This window comes from Bos indicus, chromosome 8 (assembly GCF_029378745.1).
Source record: "Bos indicus isolate NIAB-ARS_2022 breed Sahiwal x Tharparkar chromosome 8, NIAB-ARS_B.indTharparkar_mat_pri_1.0, whole genome shotgun sequence".
In the NCBI taxonomy this organism is placed as follows: domain Eukaryota; kingdom Metazoa; phylum Chordata; class Mammalia; order Artiodactyla; family Bovidae; genus Bos; species Bos indicus.
In genome coordinates, this window is record NC_091767.1 from 80667140 (window position 1) to 80691965 (window position 24826).

At 45.2% G+C, this 24826-nt stretch overlaps 1 protein-coding gene across 5 annotated transcripts in view; it reads left to right on the forward strand.

Moving 5' to 3' along the window:
• Nucleotides 1-750: 750 nt before the first annotated feature.
• Nucleotides 751-24826, forward strand: part of DAPK1 (death associated protein kinase 1) — a 211556-nt gene continuing 187480 nt past the window's right edge. For 2 of the 5 annotated variants that reach the window (XM_019966531.2, XM_070795076.1), the window contains exons 1-2: nucleotides 787-1043; nucleotides 1885-2054. In XM_019966531.2, coding sequence (XP_019822090.2) covers nucleotides 1993-2054 — 62 coding nt within the window. In that variant the 5' untranslated portion in view covers nucleotides 787-1043; nucleotides 1885-1992. The other 3 variants (XM_070795079.1, XM_070795077.1, XM_070795078.1) reach the window with 3 other exon arrangements.

Genomic DNA, 24826 nt, shown 5'->3' on the forward strand with positions numbered 1-24826 from the left:
AAAATACAATTATTTGAACATGCATTTAACATAAAAAATATTCAAGAAATGTTTTTCATCCTTATTTCTATACCAAGTCTTGGAATCCCATGTATATTTCACACTTCTTGCACACCTAATTCTTGACTAACCACATTGCAACTCATCAATAACCAATTCGTATTGGACTGCACACATAAACCTTTCGTTTCTGCTGTTACATTGGGCCTCTGATACCCCAAACCTTTATTCTTTGGTTTCATATCTTTTCACAGTCCAGATCTCAGCTCAAAACACCAGTCCCGTAGAGAAACTCCTAATGAGATCTACTCCTGTCTTGCCGTTCTTTATCGTGTTATCCTTCAGTATTGTCTCCACAGAACCCATCCTTTCTAAAATGATCTCATTTATTCGTTTACATACTTATTGTCTAGTTTCTCTGCCAAAATGTAAGTTTCAGAAGACCAGAGATTTTTAAAAACTTATTATGGTCTGTTGTGATTTTCAGGTGCCAAGCACCGTGCCTGGCCCACGTTGGGGGCTCAAAACACCTTTGCAGGAGGAAGGAATTGCATTCCTCTGGATCCTAGCGGAAGAGGGCAGCGTAGCCGCGTGTCACAGGTGGGGCACCCACGTTGCGCGCGACCGCTCTCTGCGCGGGTGTAGGGTGAGTGGGTTGGTGTGGGGGTGTGCGCTGTAGAGCGCGCCAGCGAGCCCCAAGAGCCGAACGGGGAGGAGCAGCCAGCGCAGCGCAGCAGCTGCAGCGCCGGCCCGGCCGGGCAGCTCGGAGGTGGGTGGGCCGTGTCGCCAGCCCGCCCGCGGGGTCCCTATTGGCCGTCTGTAGGCCGCCCTCAGCCCGGAAGGCGGCTAGGAGCCGCGGGGCTGCTCCGGAGCCGGAGCGGGAGAGGCAGGCCGAGCCGACGCCGGGCGGACGCGCGGGATCCGCGCCCCCACTCTCAGCCTCCTTGCACTCCCGCCGCCGCCCAGCTCGTCTCGGGCGCTGGCGCCTACCGTCGGCCTCCGACAGCGCCCGGGAAGGACCCGGGCAGCTCCCGGGCGCCCGGGTGAGTGGCCGCGCGCGACTCTGATCCTTCCGAGCCCCGCCGCCTGCTTTGGCTTTCGCGGCCGAGGCACGACGAGGTTTGCCCGGGCAGCGCCCAAGACAACAGGGAAGGCCAAGGCAGGGTAAACTTGACTGAGGGGAGAAGTAGGATCGCCACCAGGAGGTTCCCCCAGCCCCGCGGGCCGGATGGGAACAGGTGGCGCGGGCCGGGCGCTTTGTGTTCCGGGCGCGAAGAAGGAGCCGGCGGCCGCGCCTCCCTCGGCCGCTCCCTTCCCTCCCTTGCTCCCCCGGGCGGCCGCACGCCGGGTCGGCTGGGTAACGGAGCGGGAGTCGCCAGGAATGTGCCTCTGGGGACAGCTTGGCTCGAGGGAGGAGAGAAGGTGGCCGTGGCGGCCGGGGAACTGCGGGCACCGAGAGGTGGCGCGGGGGCTGCACGGCTGCTCCTGGCAGGAGAGGGATGCTTCCAGCCAGGCGCTTTCCGCCCGGGCGAGGGCTTCATTCTTCCGCGGCGCCCCTGGAGCTGGGGAGCTGGGTGGGCGTGTGTGCATAGAAAGAGGAGGCCGGGAGGCCAGCGACTTCCGGAGCGGGTGCTGATCGGTGCTCCGCGCCTTGCTTTCGGAGACCCAGACCTTGGGGTGCGGCGGTGCCGGGCCACACGAGTGCGCCAGTGATGCTGGGCTGGGGGCATCCCTATGTTGGGGTTTAACAAAGAGTGCTCCTCTCCACCCGGCGGGGTGGGGCAGCTCCGGAGAGGTGGTCTTCAGCGAGCTAGACTTAGCCCAGGGGAAGGGTACTTCCTTTTGGGGTTGTCATTTTATTATATTGCCTTTTTTGTTTTAAAGGACTGCTGACTGATGCATGAGGGGCCCACGGAGGCGCAGGAGAGGTGGTGATGGTTTGGGAAGCGGAGCTGAAGTGCGCTGGGCTTTGGTGACGCGTGACAGTTTATCATGACCGTGTTCAGGCAGGAAAACGTGGATGATTACTACGACACCGGCGAGGAACTTGGCAGGTACGGGGCAGGTGGGGTGGGGTGCCGAAAGCTCAAAGCTTTCCGGTGGTGGGAATGCATAATATTGCGGGTAGCGGGGCGGTAAACAAATGGAGTTTGAATTCAGAGGTCTCCCTCGCCCTTCTAGGAGATGTGCAAATTATAGAGAAAAGAGTTACTAACCCAGCAAGGACTAGGGACCAGAAATAAACTACCTCATCCAAGGGGTTGGGGGTGGAGAGGCAATTTCAGTGTTAGATGATGATGAAGTGTATTGATCGAGACCCCTGGACAAGAACAGATTTAATTGTCTTCAATAACTCTTGTCAGCTTTTGCCCTTCTGAAACAATGAGGCAAAAGCTTATGTAGTTGGAACTGGAGTTAGCTGCTTATGTGTGATTCAGATAGAGAGGACACACCAATTAATAGGCTTTTAAAAGCATAATACTTTCCCTCTTTATGAATTTTTGGAGTAACATGCATGAACAACTATTGGTAGGTCACACATGAAGACTTGCCAGATGTTGATGTTGGGTTTAGATTTTGAAACTTCCTTGAACCAGCAGTTTAATTACCCAGTTGGTGTCAGCGGGTGCTTGCTTTGCTTTCTTTCACGATGTTAAATTTTTAACAAATCCCTGACGGCGAGTCTAATATGGCTATCTGGATTCAAAGCATACTTCCATTGCTGCAGGAGCTATGATTCTGAAAGTGGAGCTTTTCAGTTCCAGGTGAACAAAGAACCATTTCTTTGGGGACATGGAAGGGCTGGATGGGTCTCCTCTTGACTGGGGATTTGACAAGGTGGGTTGTGCTCTGGTCTGGCTTCAGCAGAAAACCCAGGTTTCACGCCTTAATTTAAATTCAGCATAAGGAATTTGACTGTGGTTTATTTGTATTGTGAGTCAAGTAGAAGAATCTTTAAACAAACAAAAAGTATGTCTTTATTTAATATGTGTATCAAAATATGTATTTTTCCATATACATCTGTTGTCTGATTCAGTGCTTCCTTTTTCCCCATGAAAAGGAAATTCAAAAACACCCACACCCTAGATTACCTTATGAGAACTGAAGTTGAGTTTAAAATATTTTTCAAGTTCAAGTAATAGTTCAGGCTAAAAGCAATGTTTTTAAAGTTATTATATAAAATATTTCTGTATACATTTAGTATGAACTAAGAACATCACTGGGAGCTTGTGCTTAGGGGAAGCTTATTATATACTGGAGATTTACTGAATGAATAAGAAGGAAACCTCTCAAAAGTCACATTTCGTGGATATGTTTAAGGTTAAGGTTTAAGAGTATGTGGTTGAAATACTTGGTTTAACTAGAATTAAGTCACTTTATTCCTGTGGCTTTTAGCAAGATGAGTGGTACATGGAGTTTTCCTTTGGGAGCAGGGGAGAAAGGCGAAAAACTATATTTAAATTCTGTTTGTGTAGTGTGGCCTGATTATATAAATTCTCTCATAAAGAGAGATGATTAAAAGTAGGTGAGATGACTGCTTTATAGATTAAATATGCTGACCTTATTTTCATTAAGATCTTTTGATAGAATTATGTGTAATGAGAAGGAAAAACAAAAAATGCGGACTCCCTGTGGCTGATGGAGGAGTTTGTGATCCTTTATTTCGTGGGTGTCATGACAGGACCTCTGCCTCTGCTATGGGAAGTGGTTTGCTCATTTGTCACTAGCAGTTGGCTTTGATTCTGGCTCGTTCTACATTTCTGTGTATAATTTTCTCCCCACTGTGCAAGACTAACTGACAAATTGTTTATTGAAAATTTTAATTTGTGTGACCTATGAATTTCAAAGAAGTGCTCTGAAAAACTGGGAGTTGGGGATTTTGAAAAAAAAAGTATACGTGCCCATCTGTCTAATAGGTCTTTTGTTTTTGTCTAAAAATGTGGTAAATAGTTGGGGGTTTTTTTTTGAAGTTTTTTTTCAAGCCCTGTGAATTTTATGTCTGCTGGGAAATTGCCACTTCCTGAAAACAAATGCAGGCATAAGATGGACATTTGGGAAAGATGCTGCTGTGAGTCACTGCGAGGAGATTAGGAGTGGAGGCAAGAGCTTAGTGTTGCAAAATGGAAATGGGCAAATATTTAACACATAAGCAAGGTTGTTCTAAGTGTGAGTTACAAATAGGCCAACATCTAGGATTTAAGACTTCACCCATGTATCTTTAGCAGTAATCTAAATAATAGCTACTCACCTTGTAAAGGGCTTCCCTGGTGGCTTAGAGGATAAAGCGTCTGCCCACAATGCCGGAGACCCAGGTTCAATCCCTGGGTAGGGAAGATCCCCTGGAGAAGGAAATGGCAACCCACTCCAGTACTCTTGCCTGGAAAATCCCATGGACGGAGGAGCCTGATAGGCTATAGTCCATGGGTTCGCAGAGTCGGACACGACTGAGTGGCTTTGCTTCTTCTTCACCTGATAAATGAGCTGAGAAAAGTCCATAGCTAGAGGAGGAAAGACGGGCTTTTTAACAAGTAGAATGTAGTATTGTGATTATTACTATTGTCACTTTACGTTTATGAAAACAGAGTTTGTATGTACAAGGGCGAGAGTGTATGTGTCTCTGTGTATATTAGTGTGTGTACTGCCAGGACTACCATAAAAACTCTTTGTCAGCGCTAAAAAACTTTATAAAGTATTATGATCATTTGCAGTAGTGACAGAGCAGACAGACCACTGCACAGATAGTCTGACCCAAAATTGGCTCTACAGTTCAGTAGCTTTATAACTTTGACTAGGCCACTTATCCTCCCTGACCCTCAGGATCTTCATCTATGAAATTAGAGGCCTAGTGCTTATTTCATGACTGTTGTGAGTATCAAGTAATCTAAGACATGTAGAAGTATTTTATCAGCAGTCGTGAGTTAAACAAACAAAGATATCATCGGCAGAACTTGGTTGAGACGTGAGTATTCCAGGCATGCCAATAACTTGGTTTGCAATCCGATATTCTTTTAAGTGTCTGTTTACCAATTTGGGGAAGGGCCTGTAGATAAAGGGCCGTGAGGAAGACCCACTGCTGATGGCCCTCAGCCTCTCTACGCTGATTCTGAATAATGCAGCTCTGGCCTTGAAGTCAAGCAGAGACAAGCGCCTGCAGTGAAAGACACTTCATCATTAGAGTATTGTTTGGTGACCTCTGTTGACTCCAGGAGGTCCTTTGGGTCTCAGCCTCTATCCCAGGAGGTGGAATGAAGAACTGCTTCCGTCATGTGTAGTGGTTTCTGGGAGGAGTTCTTACAAATGTGGATTTCTGCATGTGCTGTTACACTGGGTCATTTTAATGCCCCAGGTGCCTTAGCATCTCTTATCAGCGGGCGCATGGGGCAGCTGAAGTCTGGCTTGTCCCACCATCAGGCTCCAGTTTCACCCCTGGCTTTGGTTCAGCCTAATCCGTGAGCCTTCCGAGCACCTCTCTGAACACTGCCTTCCTAAGGACTGGCCTTGTTTCTCTTCCAGTCTGACCTTATGTGATCTTAAGACCTTGGTCCTATCTCCTGAATAAATCTCTCCACGATGATCTCTCCCTTTCAGAAGCCAAATGGCTTGTCTGAAGCACTCCATTGATTGTGACCACAGACTGCCTGGTCCATGCTCCATCTTTGCTTTGTGTTATTAATGTTCTTGTATTACTCCATGTAGCCAACTTGAAAGTTCCTTTAGAGTGTGTTCTGGTCTCTTTTCTCCCCAGGGTGTACAATGTGCTTTATAATTCCGGGCAAAAATTTGATCAGTGCCTGAATAAGTTAATGCAGGCCTGCAGGTACAATATTGAGACCAGAATGGGGATTTGAGATGCAAACGATGATGCGGATGCCGACACCGATGGAGAGGCAGTGTGTAGCATGGGATGGCCTGGTATACCAGAAAGTGGGAAGATCCCTACCTTTGCAGGATGTTGTGAGAATTGGGGGCAGTGGCTGTAAACATCGGATACGTAGTCACTGCCCCAGATATTATTTTTAATAACCTCTTTTCCTCATTAGAACATTTACCACAGTGCATACTCATTACTTATTTGATTGTCTGCTTTCCCCACAACTTGTCACAAGGTTGTGACCCTGGACTTTCTCATCACTTTTTATCTCTTCTGCCTAATTAGATGTGTGATACTAGGTGCTCAATAAATGCTTGCTGATTGAATGAATGAATGGATTAATATTCATAAAGTATCATGAACACCCCATATATATTTACATGTATATGACCCTCAATAAGTGATGACTGGTAGGGATAAACTTAGGATATTAAAGACTGTAGCTCATCAAAATAAGAGCTGCTTTTGCTTTTGCATTCTCTGGCTGAACAGTAATGTTCACAGCAGCCAAAATTTCTAAGCACAAGATGAGTTTTAAACAAAACACAGTGGAACCTTACATATTCTACATTTGTTTGGATGGTCACTGGAAGATAATAATTCAAAGTTAAAACATTCTCATTTTGGCATAAAATCCATGAGCATTTTAATCAACATAAGGAGCTGTATTGATAATAAACCTGACAGTCTGAGTACATCTTTCAGTTGATTTACTGTGAACTGCAGAAATCAGTCTTAAGAATACTGGCAGTCTCATGGGGATAGGGGTGAGGGTGGAAGGAGAGACCTCCGAGCATGTTTTCTCCTTGGAAGTGGGGCTCAAGGCTCGTGCGGTTGACTAGTGAGATCATCCCGTAGGACCTCGCTGATTGTGAGTGTTCTCTATTCATTTCTGCTTTCTTGTCCCCTCAGATGTTTGCTCTGATGGGAAAGGCAGCCAAGCTTTAAGAGAGATAAAGTTCAAATATTCCTATTAGAGATAACAGTCAGGGATTTAAAAATTCTGTGCATTTCAGGGAGATCTAATAATAGTCTTCTAGAATGTGAAGGGAGGGCGTGGTGACAGTGCTGAGTGGCATTTGGGCTGAATGCTTGCTTGCCAGCACTGGGAATGCAGAATGTGCCTCTGGACCTCCTGGGGACACAGAAATTCAGCTCACTGGACCCCAGCATACCCCAGGAATGTAGGGTATGGAGGCGCTTATTGATGGAGAAGCCAGGGAACATTGAAGCAGCCTTCTTGGCCTGTCTGTGCTCTTTACTCTTGGCTTGTGTCTCACCCAGCTGCTTACGAACCTAAAAGCCCCATAGCGTTGGCTCACCCCTGTAAAGCCGTGAAAAACACAATAAGCTTACAGAGATGGATGTGCAGATTAATTTCAGTAATTGCAAATACAGTGTTATGTCAGAAGAGGTGCCATCGTCAGACATATCCTCTGGTCTCCCAGCAAATCTGTAACCTCTGAAGTGCAGAGTGCATTTCCTTGAGGCACTGGTGTGTGAGTGTTTGTGTGTGTGTGTATGTGAGGCACTGGTGTGTGAGTGTGTGTGTGTGTGTGTGTGTGTGAGGCATTGGTGTGTGAATGTGTGTGTGTGTGTGTGTGTGTGTGTGTGTGTGTGTATGTGAGCATTGATGTGTGAGTGTGTGTGTGCGCATTGAGGAGTGGGGTGGAGGGGGGAAGCTTGAGAGATGCTGTGGTAGGGGGATGAGAGGTGAACCTCAAGGTCAAGATTGTGTTGTCTGATCTCTGGGACACCCTGCCAGGGAATGTGTTACGAACTTTCACCTTTAATTCTAGTCAGTAGCTTTGTGTACCTAACCTAACCTAATCTTGCATTTCATATGCATGAAATAAAGCATGATTTTAGTGTAAAAACTTCTTTCTGAACAGGAGACAAAGAAAGCTACCTACCAGTAGAGGGGAGGGGAGGAGCTTTTGTTGGTGAGTTCAGTTCAGTTCAGTTGCTCAGTCGTGTCCGACTCTGCGACCCCATGAACCGCAGCAGGCCAGGCCTCCCTGTCCATCACCAACTCCCGGAGTTCACCCAAACTCATGTCCATCAAGTCAGTGATGCCATCCAGCCATCTCATCCTCTGTTGTCCCCTTCTCCTCCTGCCCCCATCCCTCCCAGCATCAGAGTCTTTTCCAATGAGTCAACTCTTCACATGAGGTAGCCAAAGTATTGGAGTTTCAGCCTTAGCATCAGTCCTTCCAAAGAACACCCAGGACTGATCTCCTTTAGAATGGACTGGTTGGACCTCCTTGCAGTCCAAGGGACTCTCAAGAGTCTTCTCCAACACCACAGTTCAAAAGCATCAGTTCTTCGGCGCTCAGTTTTCTTCACAGTCCAACTTTACATCCATACATGACCACTGGCAAAACCATAGCCTTGACTAGACGGACCTTTGTTGGCAAAGTAATGTCTCTGCTTTTGAATATGCTATCTAGGTTGGTCATAACTTTCCTTCCAAGGAGTAAGCGTCTTTTAATTTCATAGCTGCAATCACCATCTGCAGTGATTTTGGACCACAAAAAAACAAAGTCTGACACTGTTTCCACTGTTTCCCCATCTATTTCCCATGAAGTGATGGGACTAGATGCCATGATCTTTGTTTTCTGAATGTTGAGCTTTAAGCCAACTTTTTCACTCTCCTCTTTCACTTTCATCAAGAGGTTTTTTAGTTCCTCTTCACTTTCTGCCATAAGGGTGGTGTCATCTGCATCTCTGAGGTTATTGATATTTCTCCTCGCGATCTTGATTCCAGCTTGTGCTTCTTCCAACCCAGCGTTTCTCATGATGTACTCTGCATAGAAGTTAAATAAGCAGGGTGACAATATACAGACTTGATGTACTCCTTTTCCTCTTTGGAACCAGTCTGTTGTTCCATGTCCAGTTCTAACTGTTGCTTCCTGACCTGCATATAGGTTTCTCAAGAGGCAGGTCAGGTGGTCTGGTATTCCCATCTCTTCCAGAATTTTCCACAGTTTATTGTGATCCACACAGTCAAAGGCTTTGGCATAGTCAATAAAGCAGAAATAGATGTTTTTCTGGAACTCTCTTGCTTTTTCCATGATCCAGAGGATGTTGGCAATTTGATCTCTGGTTCCTCTGCCTTTTCTAAAACCAGCTTGAACATCAGGAAGTTCATGGTTCACGTATTGCTGAAGCCTGGCTTGGAGAATTTTGAGCATTACTTTGCTAGCGTGTGCGATGAGTGCAATTGTGCGGTAGTTTGAGCATTTTTTGGCATTGCCTTTCTTTGGGATTGGAATGAAAACTGACGTTTTCCAGTCCTGGGGCCACTGCTGAGTTTTCCAAATTTACTGACATTTTGAGTGCAGCACTTTCACAGCATCGTCTTCCAGGATTTCAAATAGCTCAACTGGAATTCCATCACCTCCACTAGCTTTGTTCGTAGTGATGCTTTTTGTTGGTGAAGGGAAGCCCAAGACCCTTGGACAATTAGACCTTAGAAGAAGCTGAGCAGTCAGTGAGTCCTTTCTTCTTGTTTCTTCCCGTCAGACCTTAGGTCCAGTAGCTTTCTTGAGGTGGATGGTTGGTAGGTAGCAAGAGATGGACCTAGATTCCTGAGCAGGACTGTTTTCATTATATTCTTCATACTACTTAGGATTTGGCGATTATCTTTTTTTTGGAAGCCAGGAAACATTGATATTTAAGAGAAGTGGTTTAGGTAGCCATCTAATGCCCATCTATCTTAATACCTGCTTGGACAGGATGGTCAGGAGTAACCAGTAACCATTTCATGGTGGGTTTTCATTTCACCCCATGCAGAGGGTGTGAACCCCTTGGCATTCAGAACACTCATGGGTACTTGACAAAATATGTGACATCCTTGCCTTTTCCAAAGGGCTTGTGCCCCATGGTTATGAATGGTGCTTGAACCTGCTGTAGTTTTACCCAAGTCTCAAAGTTAATAATTTAGCTTTTTGGAAAGTTCACAGAACACTTTCATTATTATTTAACCTTTGAGTCTTGGAGTATATGAGAGTTGTGGCTCTACCTAATAGGCCACCCTGTAAGTGACAGCTTCTCAGTTCATTAAGCATCACTAGTCTGTCTGGTTTAAGGTTGGGGTATGATTGTTTAAATCTTTATGTGGAAAGTGACAGCTGATTGTTTTGCGTTGGTTTGTTGTGGTAAGTTATCACAACAGAATGCATCATCTCTCAGCCTTGAAGGAGATTATATGGTAGTATAATTTTTTATAATAAATGCAATTATTACTTTGTTAATATTTTAAATGAATTCCTTTAAATATCCAGTTAGGAGAGAGTAGAGGAAAAAGCGATTGATCTTTGGTTTTTCTACATCATCTAACAAAAATAGGTTTAAAAATAACTGTCTAACTAGTACATCTTTCTTAGGTAAAATAGAAAGTGCCACATCCCCGTTCCAGGTTCAATGTTCTGTTCAGTTCAGTTCAGTTGCTCGTCCTGTCTGACCCTTTGCAACCCCATGGACTGCAGCATGCCAGGCTTCCCTATCTATCACCAACTCCCGGAGCTTGCCCAAACCCATAACCTAAAATCATTGGTCTCATTTTCAATCCTAGTTCAAAACAAAACAAAACCAGTCATGTGCTGGTAACTAATCTCTTGTGATAGCTGACAGGTGTGACCCTTAGTGACTCTTGTTTATCGTTCCTGTCTTTCGGAGGTGACGTTAAGCGCTCGTGTGGCTTACAGACCACAGTGTGATCATTTAAGTATAATGTTGCTTACCTCTGAGAAATGACCCTGAGTCTTTCCCTTGTGTCCTACCTGTCGACATTTCGATTGTGAGCTTGAGAAATTTTATTCAGTAATATAATGTTATGTTCAGAGACATCAAGAGGGGAAGGAGGAGGGGAGAAAGTTGGTTTTTTCCCCCTTTTAAAAACACTTTCAACTTTGGACGAAGAACATAATGTTTGAACAAATGAATGCTGTGAACTGCTGATCACTGGCGTTTGAAAAGTTTATGTTGATGGTGCTGATATTCATAAGCTTGATGGTTTTCAGCTGGAAAATTTGGCTCTGTGTGTGAACTTTTGCAGGGCACATTTTCAGTCAAAACTGTTTTGATTATTCCTACTCAGATATCATGTGATGAGTGGGACTGGTTTTTAAATATCTCAGGACAGTTGATATAGTAAATTTTCACTTATAAGTAATGAGCTAATTTCCATTTTTCCGTTACTCATTGTTTTCTACCTTCAGAACCACGCACCCCTTCCCTTTTTAACTCGTAAAAATTGTCAGGATTTTTGAGACCTTACTTCAGTCCACCATATTCTTGTCTACCTCCCAGTGTAGAATTTTCCATAGAAGAGGTAATCAGTACCTTTTTTGGCCCCACCATGAAGAGGGTCAGATTTCCCTCGGAACTGCCTGTCTCTGTGTCTGCCTAGCAACCCATAATGCTGTCTTAGACTAGGCTATATGTGTGGGAGGGTAGATAAGACTCAGCTCAGGTGATGGGACAGAATTGTGTCAGGGATACGTAGGCACATGGAAGGAGTGGCTTGGGGGAGAAGAGATCAGTAGTTGTGCTGATTCTGCTCTGATGTTTCCACCCCACTTTGAGAAGTTTTTCTAAATTGTTTTGCCTCCTTTAAAGCTTTCTTTCTTTCTTTTTTTTTTTTTTTTTTTTTTTGCCATCTGTGGTTTATGGGTGAGCAGCAGAAATATGTGTCTCTGAAAGAGTGTTGAAAAGCTGCAACCTTTTGAGTCTAATATTATATAATAGACTGCTTCCCTTTAAAAAAACCAAGCCATTGGCCCTGCTGGTGTATGGATACTGTAGAGAATAGACTTTTCACAGCTAACTGCTGAAGTTGTAAATGCTGAATTGCACCTGATACCCAGAGGAACTGTTCTTAGAAATTTGCTAAGTCAAAAAAACATTAGTAGGTTATTTGTTATCTTAAAAATACTATTTTACTGCCACATAAATCAGTTAACTGAAACCAGAGCCTGCCAGGGTTTCTGCTATATACCTTAGATGTGGATATAGAAAGTTGTCTTTCTCAGTGTTGTTTTTGCCACTCGATGTTGAGAATCAGCACGTGAACTGCTGTTCGTAGTGCCAGAAATTTCCACCAAAATGTCCTCAGGAGCTCCCCTTTCTTTGGATAACAGTAGGTTTATTTCCTTCCCCTTCCCTGGCCAGCTTACACCTCTTTTCAGACCATAATTGCAGTGGCACCATGTGCTCAGGACAAGGCCTGCCTGACCTAAGGCAACTCTGCTCTTGTTCTCCTCCTAATGTCTCTTTTTCCACATTGTACAATCAGAGTGGACTCCTCACGTGTCATCCCATTTGATGAAAAATCTATAAAAAGAGTGCTTGAGACCCTGTTCTAGGCACTTCTTTGCCATGTAATTCACACTGCCTTTGGAATAGAGAGGAGATAGTCACAGTGACCCTTTTAGTACTGTGAAGTTTGGACACCTGTCAGATGTGCCTCCTCACCAGCTTCAGGCAGCTGATTCAATTGTTTGGCAGAGAAAGTGAATTTGAACAAGTGGAATATTTTCCAGGATGAAGCTTTATCATTTTGCTTTCCTCCCCACCCCTCTCCTGACACAGAGATAGGAGAACTTGGCAAATGCAGTTGGGGACAGGCAAGGTAAGCTTAGCTGTGGAATAGAAACATCAGATCCCTTGGTTTTGCTAAACATGGTTGGGGCACTGAATGAATATATCCAGTTTTATGAACAGTACCAGTTAAGATGGACCATCCTTTGTAGGCCTTATCTTCAGAAGCAACATTCTTTGAGGCATATAATTAAAAAAAAAAAAAAAGTTTTTTTTTTTTTTTTAAATTTTGCATCCACTGGACAAAGTCAGATGGAGAAACAGTGGAGCAGGATCCAGAGTCCTGCTGGGTCCATACTCCCAACATTCTTGAGTCTCCGGTGCTCCTTCCCCAAGGCCCAGTGTGCCCTTTAATTTCATTTAGAACCCAGGCGCCCATGGGGAGGGGCTCACAGTCATTGCGCAGCCTGCCTTTTGCCCGCAGCCCTGCGGGGGCTGGGTCCTGACTGGCTGGTGAGTGCACCTAGCCTGCCCGGAGGAGGATGCAGGCCCGTGAAGGCCAGTGCCCTTGCCTGCCGACCCTGAGCCACCTCCACTCTGGCCCATGCTGGGCGGGCAATAAAAACATGTTTTTTTTTAATTAAAAAAAAAATTACCTGCATCAGAGAGAAGTTTTAACCTGGAGAACTAAAAAGCAAATGCAAAGTGAGCTGGCCGATGGTGGCCTGCAGCCTTCTGTGGAGCCTGTCCAGGCTTGTCCTGCTGGTTCTCTTTCTTATCTTCTATATCCTTAATTTGTGGTAAATAACTGGGCACTTTGTCTTTTTTTGTACTTGGCTTGTCCCTGTGATTCTTGGCTCTCCCTATGAATTGGGCGTTTCACAAATTGACTTTTTGTGTGTCTTACATTGGGTGGGATTCAGCTATCTGCACAGGAGGCCTTGTTTATCTGCCTCGAAAGTGTTAGTCTCTCAGTCTGTCCAACCCTTTGCGACCCCATGGACTGTAGCCCACCAGGTTCCTCTGTCCGTGGAATTCTCCAGGCAAGAATACTGCAGTTGGGATCTTCCCAACCCAGGAATTGAACCTGGGTCTCCCGCACTGCAGCAGATTCTTTACTGTCTGAGCCACCAGGGAAGCTATGAAGGTGCATATTCGGAAATGATAATATAGATCAGAGCTTTTGACCCACATTGCTGACTCAACAAAGCACTAGCTTTGGGGAAGGCAATTGACTACTGTGAGACTCCATTTTCGTATCTGTGAAACTGGTATAATAATCATATCTGCCTCAGAAGGTAGTTGTGAAGATATATGTGATGTGTGTAAGGTACTTGACCGAGTAGCAGGAACATAGAAAGTGCTGAAGAAAGGGTGGCTGTTTACTAAGAATAGGAGGGACTGAATGGGCTTCTGGGTCTCAGGGGCCTGCCTTTTTCTGTTAGTTCCTCAACATCACCCAGGTTCTGGCCTGGCCACCTGGGGCGGGGTGGGGGTTACTTCCCTCTTCTCCTCAATTCCATCCTCCTGCCTTCTCTGCTCCTCTGTCTTTGGCTCAGCCCACAGAGTGGGCTCATTCTACCAAGTTTGATGTCATTTGTGCGCTCCGTCTTGGCTGTCTGTTTCAGCTGGCTCAGACCCAGGACTCAGTTTATGTGCTGGGCTCCCTCGCTGGTCTGCCCTGTGGTGTGGTCAGTGATTCTCAGAACTCCTGAGAAACAAGTTATCCAGGAATTTAGCCATGCATTTGAGGGTGGGCTGCTAGAGATGGGGCTTATGGGATGCCATTGCCAAAGTGCACCCAGAGTCTCTGGGAAGAGGGAGGGAGGAACTCATATCAAGATGGGAAGACATGCTTTCGGGGAAGCCAGAACAGCTAAAAGCTGCACAACAACGGAGGGAGGGCTGCTCAGAAATGCTCAGGGGGACAGTCATCTTGGCATTATTAAGAACCTGAGGTATGCCTGCACACAGATTCATGTTTTAATGGGGTGTACTGTAGCTTCCTGAAAAGTCAATTTCATTTTTCTAGCTGCTTTTAAATGAAAAAAACTGTCTTAAGCAGCTGAATAAGAGACTAGGAATTTGATCCGATGAACAAATCATTGATTTTTATTACAGATCTTTATGGGGGAAGGAGTCTGAATGAGTGTGTGAGTTCCATTCCAAGATGAGCTTGCTGCAGAAGGCAAGACGTACAGCAGGTCTGAGCCTCCGCTCAGTTCTGACACGTACTGATTTAAGATGTGAAAATGAGTGTTTGGCCAAGCCAGAGTTTCCTGTGCCAAGAAAAGCCTATTAGATTGGTGGCTGAAAGGCTGAATTGTTAGGATTTACTTAATGGTGAGGCTCTGCCAGCTGCTGGGAGTGAATGCCCACTTAGGCGTTTGAGTGCATCCTTGTTCCCTGGACTCGGGGCCCATTTGTTCAAGGAATATGGCGGCCTCACAAGAGGCCACTCTAAAAGGATGCTTCCTTATTCTTTTGGCCCCTTGTGTAGAGCTATCTGTAGTTTGTAACAGTAACATTAGTTGCTCACAAATTTATAAAGAAGAATGCCTGGAAATTGGGCTTATAAGGTGAGTTCAGGTGAAATATCAGGGAGTGACAATGTTAACTATAAACAGGCAACATAAATGGCCTGTTAAACAAAAGTCACGTGAGCTGTGATATCCGCCCATCACGTATTCATTCATCCAGGGTTGATTGATGTCTCAATGGTAGGGTACTGGCTGGGGTAGTGGGCAGAACATTTTATCTCAACGAGTTCCAAGTGGGGCAGACAGACTTTACATAACCAATGATAATAGAAAACCTAAATAAGAAGTGAGAGAAACCAAGTATGAAAAACTGTTTCTGGAGTTCCAGCAAAGAGAGGCCATTCTGACTTTGAGGGTTCATTTGTTTATTCACTCATTCATTCAGATTTTCTGGGGACTAAAAACATAAGCAGGTAGGTGCCCAAGTGGAAATGTGTGTGTGTGTCTACCTGTTTATTCCCTGAAACAATTTGGAACTCAGACATGAAGGAAGAGACTAGGAGACTAAGATTTACTGGGAACCCATTCTAGACCAGTGACTGGAGGTAAGTTTAGTAACCTACATTTTACAGATGAGAAAACTGAAGTACAGAAAGACATTGGCCTTGGATAATGTGTTTAAAATAGTGGAGGCAACCATTGGACACCCCAGATTGCTAAGTGATGACTGGAAATTGGGTGATGGGCTTACTTTGTGGCCTATTCCTCTGCAACTGTCATGGAAGGGAGAAGTTCAAAGAACTTCAAAACATTCAGAGCAATGCCTGGCGTATGACATGTTCAATACATGTTTCCTGCCTTTAAACTGGAAGTTTTCAACCTCAGTACTAGTGACATTTTGGTTGAAATGATTCTTTGTGGTTGTGGGAAGCCAGCATCCCTGTCTTCTGCTCTCTGGATGCTAGTAACATTTCACCCTACCCCCACCCCAGCCCACTGAGAACCGCTGGGCTACAGGATCAAGACAGGGAAGTGTTAACAAATGGACCTAGGGGTTGGAACAGGTGGTAGGCGAGGAGGATCCTGAACCCAGTGAGCAAAGAAACTGCCTCTGAAAGAAGGTATTGGCCTTAGGTGTCCAGAGCTGGGGAAGGAAGAGAGCAGGCTACCGATGGTGTGAGCCAGGATTCTGCGGCAGGTGTTGTTGTGATCTGGTCTTTATGTTGCCCCTGCAGTGGGCAGATCTGTTGTGTCCCAGTAGTATGGGGTGGCACACAGACAGTGAGTAAGACCTGGAGAGACTCCATGGTGTTGCTCACCCAGGGTGACAGCCACCCATGGCCCACATGGAAGTTTCTGCCTTGCCCTTCCCTGCTGAGCAGGCTGCTCTGAGTCATGGCTCAGCCGGGTCCCCATCATGGCCTGCTCTTTCTTGGTCCACTCTGCTCTCTCCCAAGGGTGGTTTCCATGACTGTTTTTAACCTGAATAGCTATGTGGTTTTCTTTTTAATGCTGATTTCTGATTTTTAGTCAGAGCTAGAGAAAAGTGTGTTAGTTGCTCAGTCATGTCCGACTCTTTGTGACCCATGGACTGTAGCCCACCATGGTCCTCTGTCCATGGAATTCTCCAGCCAAGAATACTGGATTGGGTATTCTCTAGGGGATCTTCTCAACTCCTTGCTTTTTAATTGCTTTACATTCTCTTAAGCCTGCAGGGCGGTTCCAGCCTCTCCAGCAGGCTGGGTGGCATAGCATGCTGTGGGATTGTGGGGAACCCACAGAGCTTAGTTATTGCCTCCCATATCCCCTCCTTCTGGCAGGGGGCTTTTGAAGGTGAAAGGTTGGGTCTTGGGATGTGGCAGAAGGCGTGAAGAATGTTTTCTGCCCTCTCCCAGGTCCCTGGGGGAGAGGGCACTTATGTGGAGTTTACCTGAGGAAGCTTGTCAGTGGTGGAGGGTGTGAAAAGACCCAGGCTGATTGGGAGGGCATGGTGGGGAAGGGAAATGGGTCAGTCAAGGGGCAGGCAGGATGTGAGTCCGCTCTTGATGGTCACAGTGAAGAATGGCCAAGTATGTACTGTCTGGGAAGATGATACTTCACCTAGGGCTGAGCTGGAGCCACCGAAGAGGGCCTTTAGCACATGCCATGCTGGGAAAGAACACCTGTTCTTCCTGTTAACCCCCTGCAGGGAGCCAGGGTGGCGCAGGATGTGGAGCAGCCTCTGGCTGGGCAGAGAAGAGTGAAGAACAGAGTTTGCGGGGGGTTGGATGTATGGACGGATGGAGGAGAGGGATGTCCACTGATGACAGCTGTGAAATAGCACTGGGTTTGTCATGGAAACTGTTCCCCTCTGTTGGTGCAGGTGCTCAGAATCTGTACTGTCAGCACGCAGGACCCGCCTCTTGACTCTGAATATTGGGTCTCCATCCATTTGTCCCAGGAAGTCACTCTTGACCATGCCCTTGCAAAGTGTTCCTTCCTCTTGCAAACGCTTGGATATTTCCTCTTTGGCACAGTCGTCCAGAACTTAGACCCTCCATGTTGCATCGCTGGCTGTCCCTCTGTGTGTGTTCAGTTCAGTTCAGTCGCTCAGTCATGTCCGACTCTTTGTGACCCCATGGACTGCAGCATGCCAGGCCTCCCTGTCCATCACCAACTCCCGGAGCCTACTCAAACTCATGTTCACTGAGTCAGTGATGCCATCCAACCATCTCATTCTCTGTTGTCCCCTTCTCCTCCCGCCTTCAATCTTTCCCAGCATTAGGGTCTTTTCAAATGAGTCGGTTCTTCCCATCAGGTGGCCAAGGTGTTAAAGTTTCAGCTTCAACATCAGTCCTTACAATGAATATTCAGGACTGATTTCCTTTAGGATGGACAGGTTGGATCTCCTTGCAGTCCAAGGGACTCTCAAGAGTCTTCTCCAACACCACAGTTTAAAAGCATCAATTCTTCCGTGCTCAGCTTTCTTTATAGTCCAACTCTCACATCCATACATGACTACTGGAAAAACCATAGCTTTGACCAGACAGACCTTTGTTAACAAAGTAACGTCTCTGCTTTTTTAATATGCTGTCTACGTTGGTCATAACTTTTCTTCCAAGAAGCAAGCGTCTTTTAATTTCATGGCTGCAGTCACCATCTGCAGTGATTTTGGAGCCCCAAAAAATAACTTCTGTCACTGTTTCCACTGTTTCCTCATCTATTTGCCATGAAGTGATTGGGACTGGATGCCATGATCTTGGTTTTCTGAATGTTGAGCTTTAAGCCAACTTTTTCACTCTCCTCTTTCACTTTCATCAAGAGGCTTTCTGTGTGTTTATCTTCCCTGTATTGTAAGCCACTTAAGTTGTCATAGTTCTTTTGTTCCCAGCATCTTGTGCAGAGAAAGTACTCCAGAAGTACCTGTTGTTTGGTGATCAGTTCCCTTCACTGGCCATAATCAACAGAATTCTGAAATGCCCGAATGTACTGTACCTCCTATGTACAGTATGGCTAAGTCATCACTAAAAACTTCCTTAAGAAGCATAGTATGTTTTCGTCCTTGGAATAGCCCTGCCCAAGGATAGCATCAGCCCCTTGGAATAACCCTTGGAATAGCATCAGCCCCTTAAATGTACAGAGTGGGTCCCAATGTCAGTAGCTCGCTGGAGAGTAGGGTATAGACAGAATGGCTATGTCCTTTCCATGATGGCATCCTGATAATTTCCTCCAAATCTGGTGGTACTTTCTTTTTTTTTTTTAACCATGTAACCTATTTTTATTGTCTTTTTTTTTTTAATTTAAAGCATGGTGGAGCCTAGTGGGAGTAAGCTATGCTTGACCCCATATCAGTTACTGAAGGGAAAGCAGGTATCAGAGCTTATAGGCACCAGGCACTGATGTGCCTGTGTCACAGCTTGTGTGGCTCTTAGAGAAAGCAGCCCACGTGTGTGCTGAGTCTATGAATGGAGCCTCTACAGCACAACTGTTTGCCCTAGAATATTTGCAATTTAAAAGTGAAAACCCATGGGACTTGATGTTAAACCTCTCTGCAATTGGCGGTCTCCCTGCTGTCAGTCACTCCCGTCAAGTTTGCTATTTTTTTACAATGCTGGAAAACTGGGACTTCACAAAGGAAAAAGGAGGTCTGAATATAGAATTGACTTCTTCCCCACCAAATTTTAATTGATTCTAGTGCAAGTAGAAAGGTGTATCATGTGTTCTGAAAAGATAGGGTTTAATTATGGTTTATAATTAGTTCTCTAGGAAGCGCTTGGAGTTGTACCCAGGGAGGAAAAACAGAGGGCTCCGGTGGAATCGTGTAAAAGGATTGATGAGAAAATGGGTTTCTGTTGCGGAGGATTTGGGCATGTTGCCAGCCTTACGACAAGGTGTCAATTAGCCTCCTCGCTCAGGGAGCAAGAGAGGGGACTGCCAGCATGGGGGACCCCTGCTCTGGAGGACAAGGACACCTGGAACCAGAGCAGTTTCCAGGGCAGAGAAGCTTTTGTTTCTCAGGTAGCATTTCTTCCTGTGATAAAAAAGAGGTTACAGGCAAGAAGACAGCTGCTCGAAAGCCAAAGACAAGGGGACAGTTGTGGGGAGTGTATATTTAAAAATCAGCCACCGTGAGATGGAAAAATTAGGATGTTGGAAACAATTAGGGTTCAATTTTATAACTTAGAGTTTCTTTCTTGACCCTTGAAGGTAGGTGGAAAGTGTTTTTTTTGTTTGTTTCTTTTTCAGATTGGGAAACTAGAGTTTAGAGAAGTTAGGTTCAAGGTAGCATAGGTCAGTTCACAGTGAATTGAAATATGTGTATGTGTGTATATAACTTACATACATGTATATATACATATAAAATATACACATGGAGATATATATATATGTACACACACACCATACAAATATTTATTGTAAATCTTACTGATGTAAAGGATATGTAATAATTGACAAATAATACAAAATATCCATATTCATTATTATAAATCCATATAGCCGGTATATAGCCAGAATGCATTTGTTAATTTTTGACAAACCTATGTTTGATGATGTTTTGACAAATGCTAGCTCTTGTCCATCTGCTAATTCTTTTCCTGATAAATTGATTGCCCCTGAATCTGACATGTGATCTACTGTTAGACTATTTCTCACCCTTGTACAAATTATATTTAGTAAATTGAACCCCTTTCACCTTCAGCACTGCTGATTATGGTAGTGCTGTGTTTCAGCTCTTGGTGTCATTGCTGGGATTGGTATACATTGTTGGATTCTGCATTCTTTAACAGTGGCCGTGTTTAACCAGCAGTTCACAAAATTCCTACAAAATGAGCAGTGCTCTTGTGAGTTGCACTGGTCAGCTAGAGCACTTCCCAGTTCCATTGTTAAGGTCTGAAAAGACAAGTGCTTGCCTGTCTTACTCACTGTTGAGCCCAGAACCAAGGATGGTGCCAAATGTGTGCTTGGAGGACGTGTTGTTCACAGGGATGAATGAGATTTCAAAGCTGGGACCTGGAGCCAGTTCGTGGGACTCCATGAGGACAAGGTCCTCGGTGGGCAGTGAGGAAGCTCCGGAAAGAAGAGACAGCAGAGACTGTCTCCACCGTCAGAGCTGCCTGAGAGAGCCCCGCCTTCTGGTGGGACGTTAGCACTCGAGCAGTAACACAAGGAAGAGGAGAGGGGACAGCATCTCCTTCTGTGTCCCTTTCTTCCAGCTGTATCAGGCCTGACAATTCTGTGCCCCATCTTCGACGTGGCCTTCTTGTGTATCAATGTGGAGGCTGCCTTAGTCTTTGGTCCTCAATGTGGTTAAGCAGTGATGGGAACAAGAGAGAGAGATTACATGGTCTGAAATGGAACAGGTCATACCTGTCACATGACACAGATGTCAAAGAGGACGTGCAGGGAAAGTCGTGTCCCTCCTTCCATCTTCCAGCCACCAGCTCCTCAGCTACTTGTGGATCCTTCCAGGTGGAGCCTGTGCATATTTCAGTCAAAAAACTTTTTACATATTTTCATGTGTTTACTAAGATGGGATCATGTTATATGCATTGTTCTACACTTGGTTTTTTTCACCTGACAACATATTTTGATAATCAGCCCGTTACTGCACAAGGAGAAATGACTCTATTCTATGGGTTTACCGTAATTTATTTAATTCTCTCCCTATCTGTGAACATTTAGAGTTCATTTCCAATTTTTTTATTACAAATAATTCTGTAATGAAAACTTTTGCATTAAAGGTTGAAATTATCTGTAGGATAAATTCCCAGAAGTGAAATAGCTGGGTCAGAGGGGAGCATTTGTTATTCTAATAGATATCCTCCAGGTTGCTCTTTATAGAAAATAAGCCAGTTTACCACCCAGTATGGGTCACATGGAGTCGGACACGACTGAAGTGACTTAGCATAGCATAGCATAGCATGGGCTTCCCTTGTGACTCAGCTGGTAAAGAATCAGCCTGCAATGCAGGAGACTTGGGTTCGATCCCTGGGTTGGGAAGAGCCCCTGTAGAAGAGAAGGGCTACCCACTCCAATATTCTTCCCTGGAGAATTCCATGGACAGAGGAGCCTGGTGGGCTACAGTCCATGGGGTCCCTGAGTCAGACATGACTGAGTGACTCAGCACAGCTTAGTGCAACCCAGTACAATTAGAGAGCCAATTTCTTCCCCCTTTTCTGGAACTTTTGGGTACTTGCTACTTTGATAGGTGTGGTCTCATTAACTTTTTTTTGCTCCACCACATGGCTTGCAGTATCTTAGTTCCCCAACCAGGGACTGAACCCGGGCCACTGCAGTGAAAGTACCAAGTCCTAACCAGTGGACCACCAGGGGATTCTGTCATTAATTTTTGAATATGAATGAGTATAAGCATCTCTTCATGTGTTTAAGAACTATTTGTCTTTGTTGTGAACTTTCAGTTCATACTATTTGCTCATTTTTCAATAGCATTGTAGACCTCTATTAATTTGTAGGAACTCTTTATATATTGAAAATTGCTTTATGTCTGTTGCATGATTTACACATCTTTTCTCTAGGTTGTCCTTTGTCTTTTGACTTTGTTTCTGGTCTCTTCCTCATATATGTATGTTTTTCTGTATTATGTAAAATATACATAAAATAAAACATAGCATTTTTAAGTGTACAGTTTAGTGGTATTAAGTACAGTCACACTGGTTATACACCACAATCTAGCTCCAGAACATTTTCATCATTCTATTTTTCTAAAGTAGTTGAATTTATCAATAATTTTTCATCTTTTTTAGATATTATATCACCTTTAGAAAGTCTCTGCTCGCTTTGAGTTTATTAAAAATATTTTCTATCATTTCTTCTCGTACTTTGTATGGTTTATTACTTACTTTATTTATTTCTTATTTTTGGCTGCGCTGACTGTTCGCTGCTTTACATGGGCTTTCTCTAGTTGTGGTGAGCAGGGGATACTGTCTAGTTGCAGTGCACGGACTTCTGATGGCAGTGTCTTCTCATTGTGGAGCACAGGCTCTAGGCGCATGGGGTTTAGTATCTGCAGCACGAGGACTCAGTAGTAGTGGCCTTTGGGCTCTAGGATGTGTGGGCTTTAGTAGTGCAGTACTTGGGCTCAGTCATAGCTCCTGGGCTCTAGAGCTTGGACCCAGTAGTGTGGCACAAAAGGTTAGTTGTGCTGTGACAAGTGGGATCTTCTCAGACCAGGGATCAAACCCATGTCCTCTGCATTGGCAGGTGGATTCTTAGCCACTGTGCCACCAGGGAAGTTTTATTACTTCTTTAAATTCTATGATCCATTTGGAATTCCTTTGGGTGTAAAGTGTGAACTGTGGCTCCAAGGGTACCTATTCCTGATAGTGAGCTCCTTGATTGCCCTTCGGTCATCAAACATGGTTTGAGGACTAGTTGGATGCCTCTAGCTATAGGGGAGCAGCAGAAGAAGCCATTTTGAGCAGTCCATGTGAGTTGGGGTTGGAAGGGGGTGCTTCAGAAATGAAGCCTGACCTAGACTGATGAAGTCTCATTCTAGGAAATATGAGCTCCTAGGTATTTATGTTTGCTATCCTCAAAAAAAATCTCAGACATGCTGGTCAGTACTTTGAATTTGCTGAAAGAGTCTCCCTGATGACAGGTAGGTAGGTTACGTACAGCACACAGGACAGAACTGCCTCTTAGGTAAGGCTGTCCTGCAAGGCGAGCAGTGTGTGTCCTGCCAGAGGCTCTGCAGCAGGCTAGGGAGCAGTGAGGTCAGGGCTGAAGTCCAGCTGATGCTCAGCAGCATCTTCCTGGAAGAGGGGGCACCTATTTCTAATTCTCCTGTAGGCACCTACTAGGCAAGAGGTGCCATAATGGAAGAACTCAGTTTCCAGGTCTCCAGACCCACGGGCAAGTACCCTTCTGGATCTGTCCTCCCAGGCTCCTTGAGCGGAGGGTCAAGGAGCACCCTTCATGTTCCAGGTGGGCTGGCCATGGGTCATTGGTCCCCTCACCCTCAGGGTAGCTGGGCATGGCCTGAGGGCACTGGAGTCCCGAGGCTGGTTATCTCAGGCGGCAGGCAGCCCATATATCCTTTCTGCATGGTCCATGAGGGGGGAGAAAAGCTGGAAAGCACAGACATGGCCTCTTGAACTTGTATCTTTCTCAGAAGCCTGCAGGTGGAGCTGGGGTGGGTTCCCTGCCAGAACCACCTCCTCACAGTATTCCAGAGGACACCAGCCATGAACATTCACATCTGACCATTTGAATGGTATGCCCTGCAGTCTCCCCAGGGTCCCATCTTATCCCATGGGAGTCTGTGGGTGGCCCAGTGGAAGCAACTGGGCTGGAAGGATATGTCTTTTCAGTTCTAGGACTTTCTCCATCTCTGTTTTTCACTGCGTGCAGCTCAAAAATGAGTTGAATAAACGAGTGACACAATACGAACTTCTGAAAAAACCCCTGTGGTATTTCTTCTGTCAGAGCAGCCACATCCAGACTGGGGGCTTCTGGTCCATGTCCAGAAAACATGTGTTTTCCTTTCATCCCTTCCTCTGTGAGCTCCCCAAGGCCTGGTCTGGGACATCTCTCCTTTGCCCAGCTCCTCTCCCTATGCTTGGCATGTACTGAATGCTTGAATGTTTGAGGAACTTAATTACCTGCCCCTGTTGCTCCTACCACGGGTGAGAAGTCAGTTGTTCTGAAGGGCACAGCCAGTCAATTGAGCCACCAATGTACAGAGAGAGGTAAGTTTGTTTTTAAATATTAAAATGGAACTTACCTAGAAACAGCAAATATTTAAGTTCTTTATTGGGTTGTGCACTTTTTCCTGGTTACTACTAGATTTTTTTGTTGGCCTTTTTTTTTTTTTTCAGATACAGTTAGTGTGTAGTAATATTGTACTTTATATTGTACAGTGTTATGAGTTTTAACAAATCATATTGTCATGTAGCCACTGCTGCAATTGAGAGATACAGCAGTTTTGTAATCCCTCCCAAATTTCCTTGCTGCCCTTATAGTTAACACTCCCCTGTCCCCAGCATCTGACCACTATCAGTTTTCTGTTCCTCTAGTCTCTCCTTTTCGAGAATGGTATAGACATAGAATCATAGCATATATACCTTTTAAGTCTGGCTAGCATAATGCATTTGACGTGTATTCACGTTGTTGATATCTTACTTCATTCCTTTTTATTGCTGAGCAGTGTCTTGTCATATGAATACACCACAGTGTATCCATTTACCAACTGAGGGACACCTGAGTTTTTCTAATATTAGCACTTTGACTCCATTTGCTGTGGGTGGGAAGCTTTTAGAGAGTTGTTATGGTACTAACCTAGTATGTTTGGTATCTTTTTCAAAGGCAAAGCGTTTTGAGCAGCATCCTCCAAGGCACCCTTGTGAAACTGTGCATTGGATGGTCCTTTAAGGTGATAGTGGTGTGGTCTCGTCACCGTGCCCAAATCTGGTTGACTTCTCACCCTTCAGCT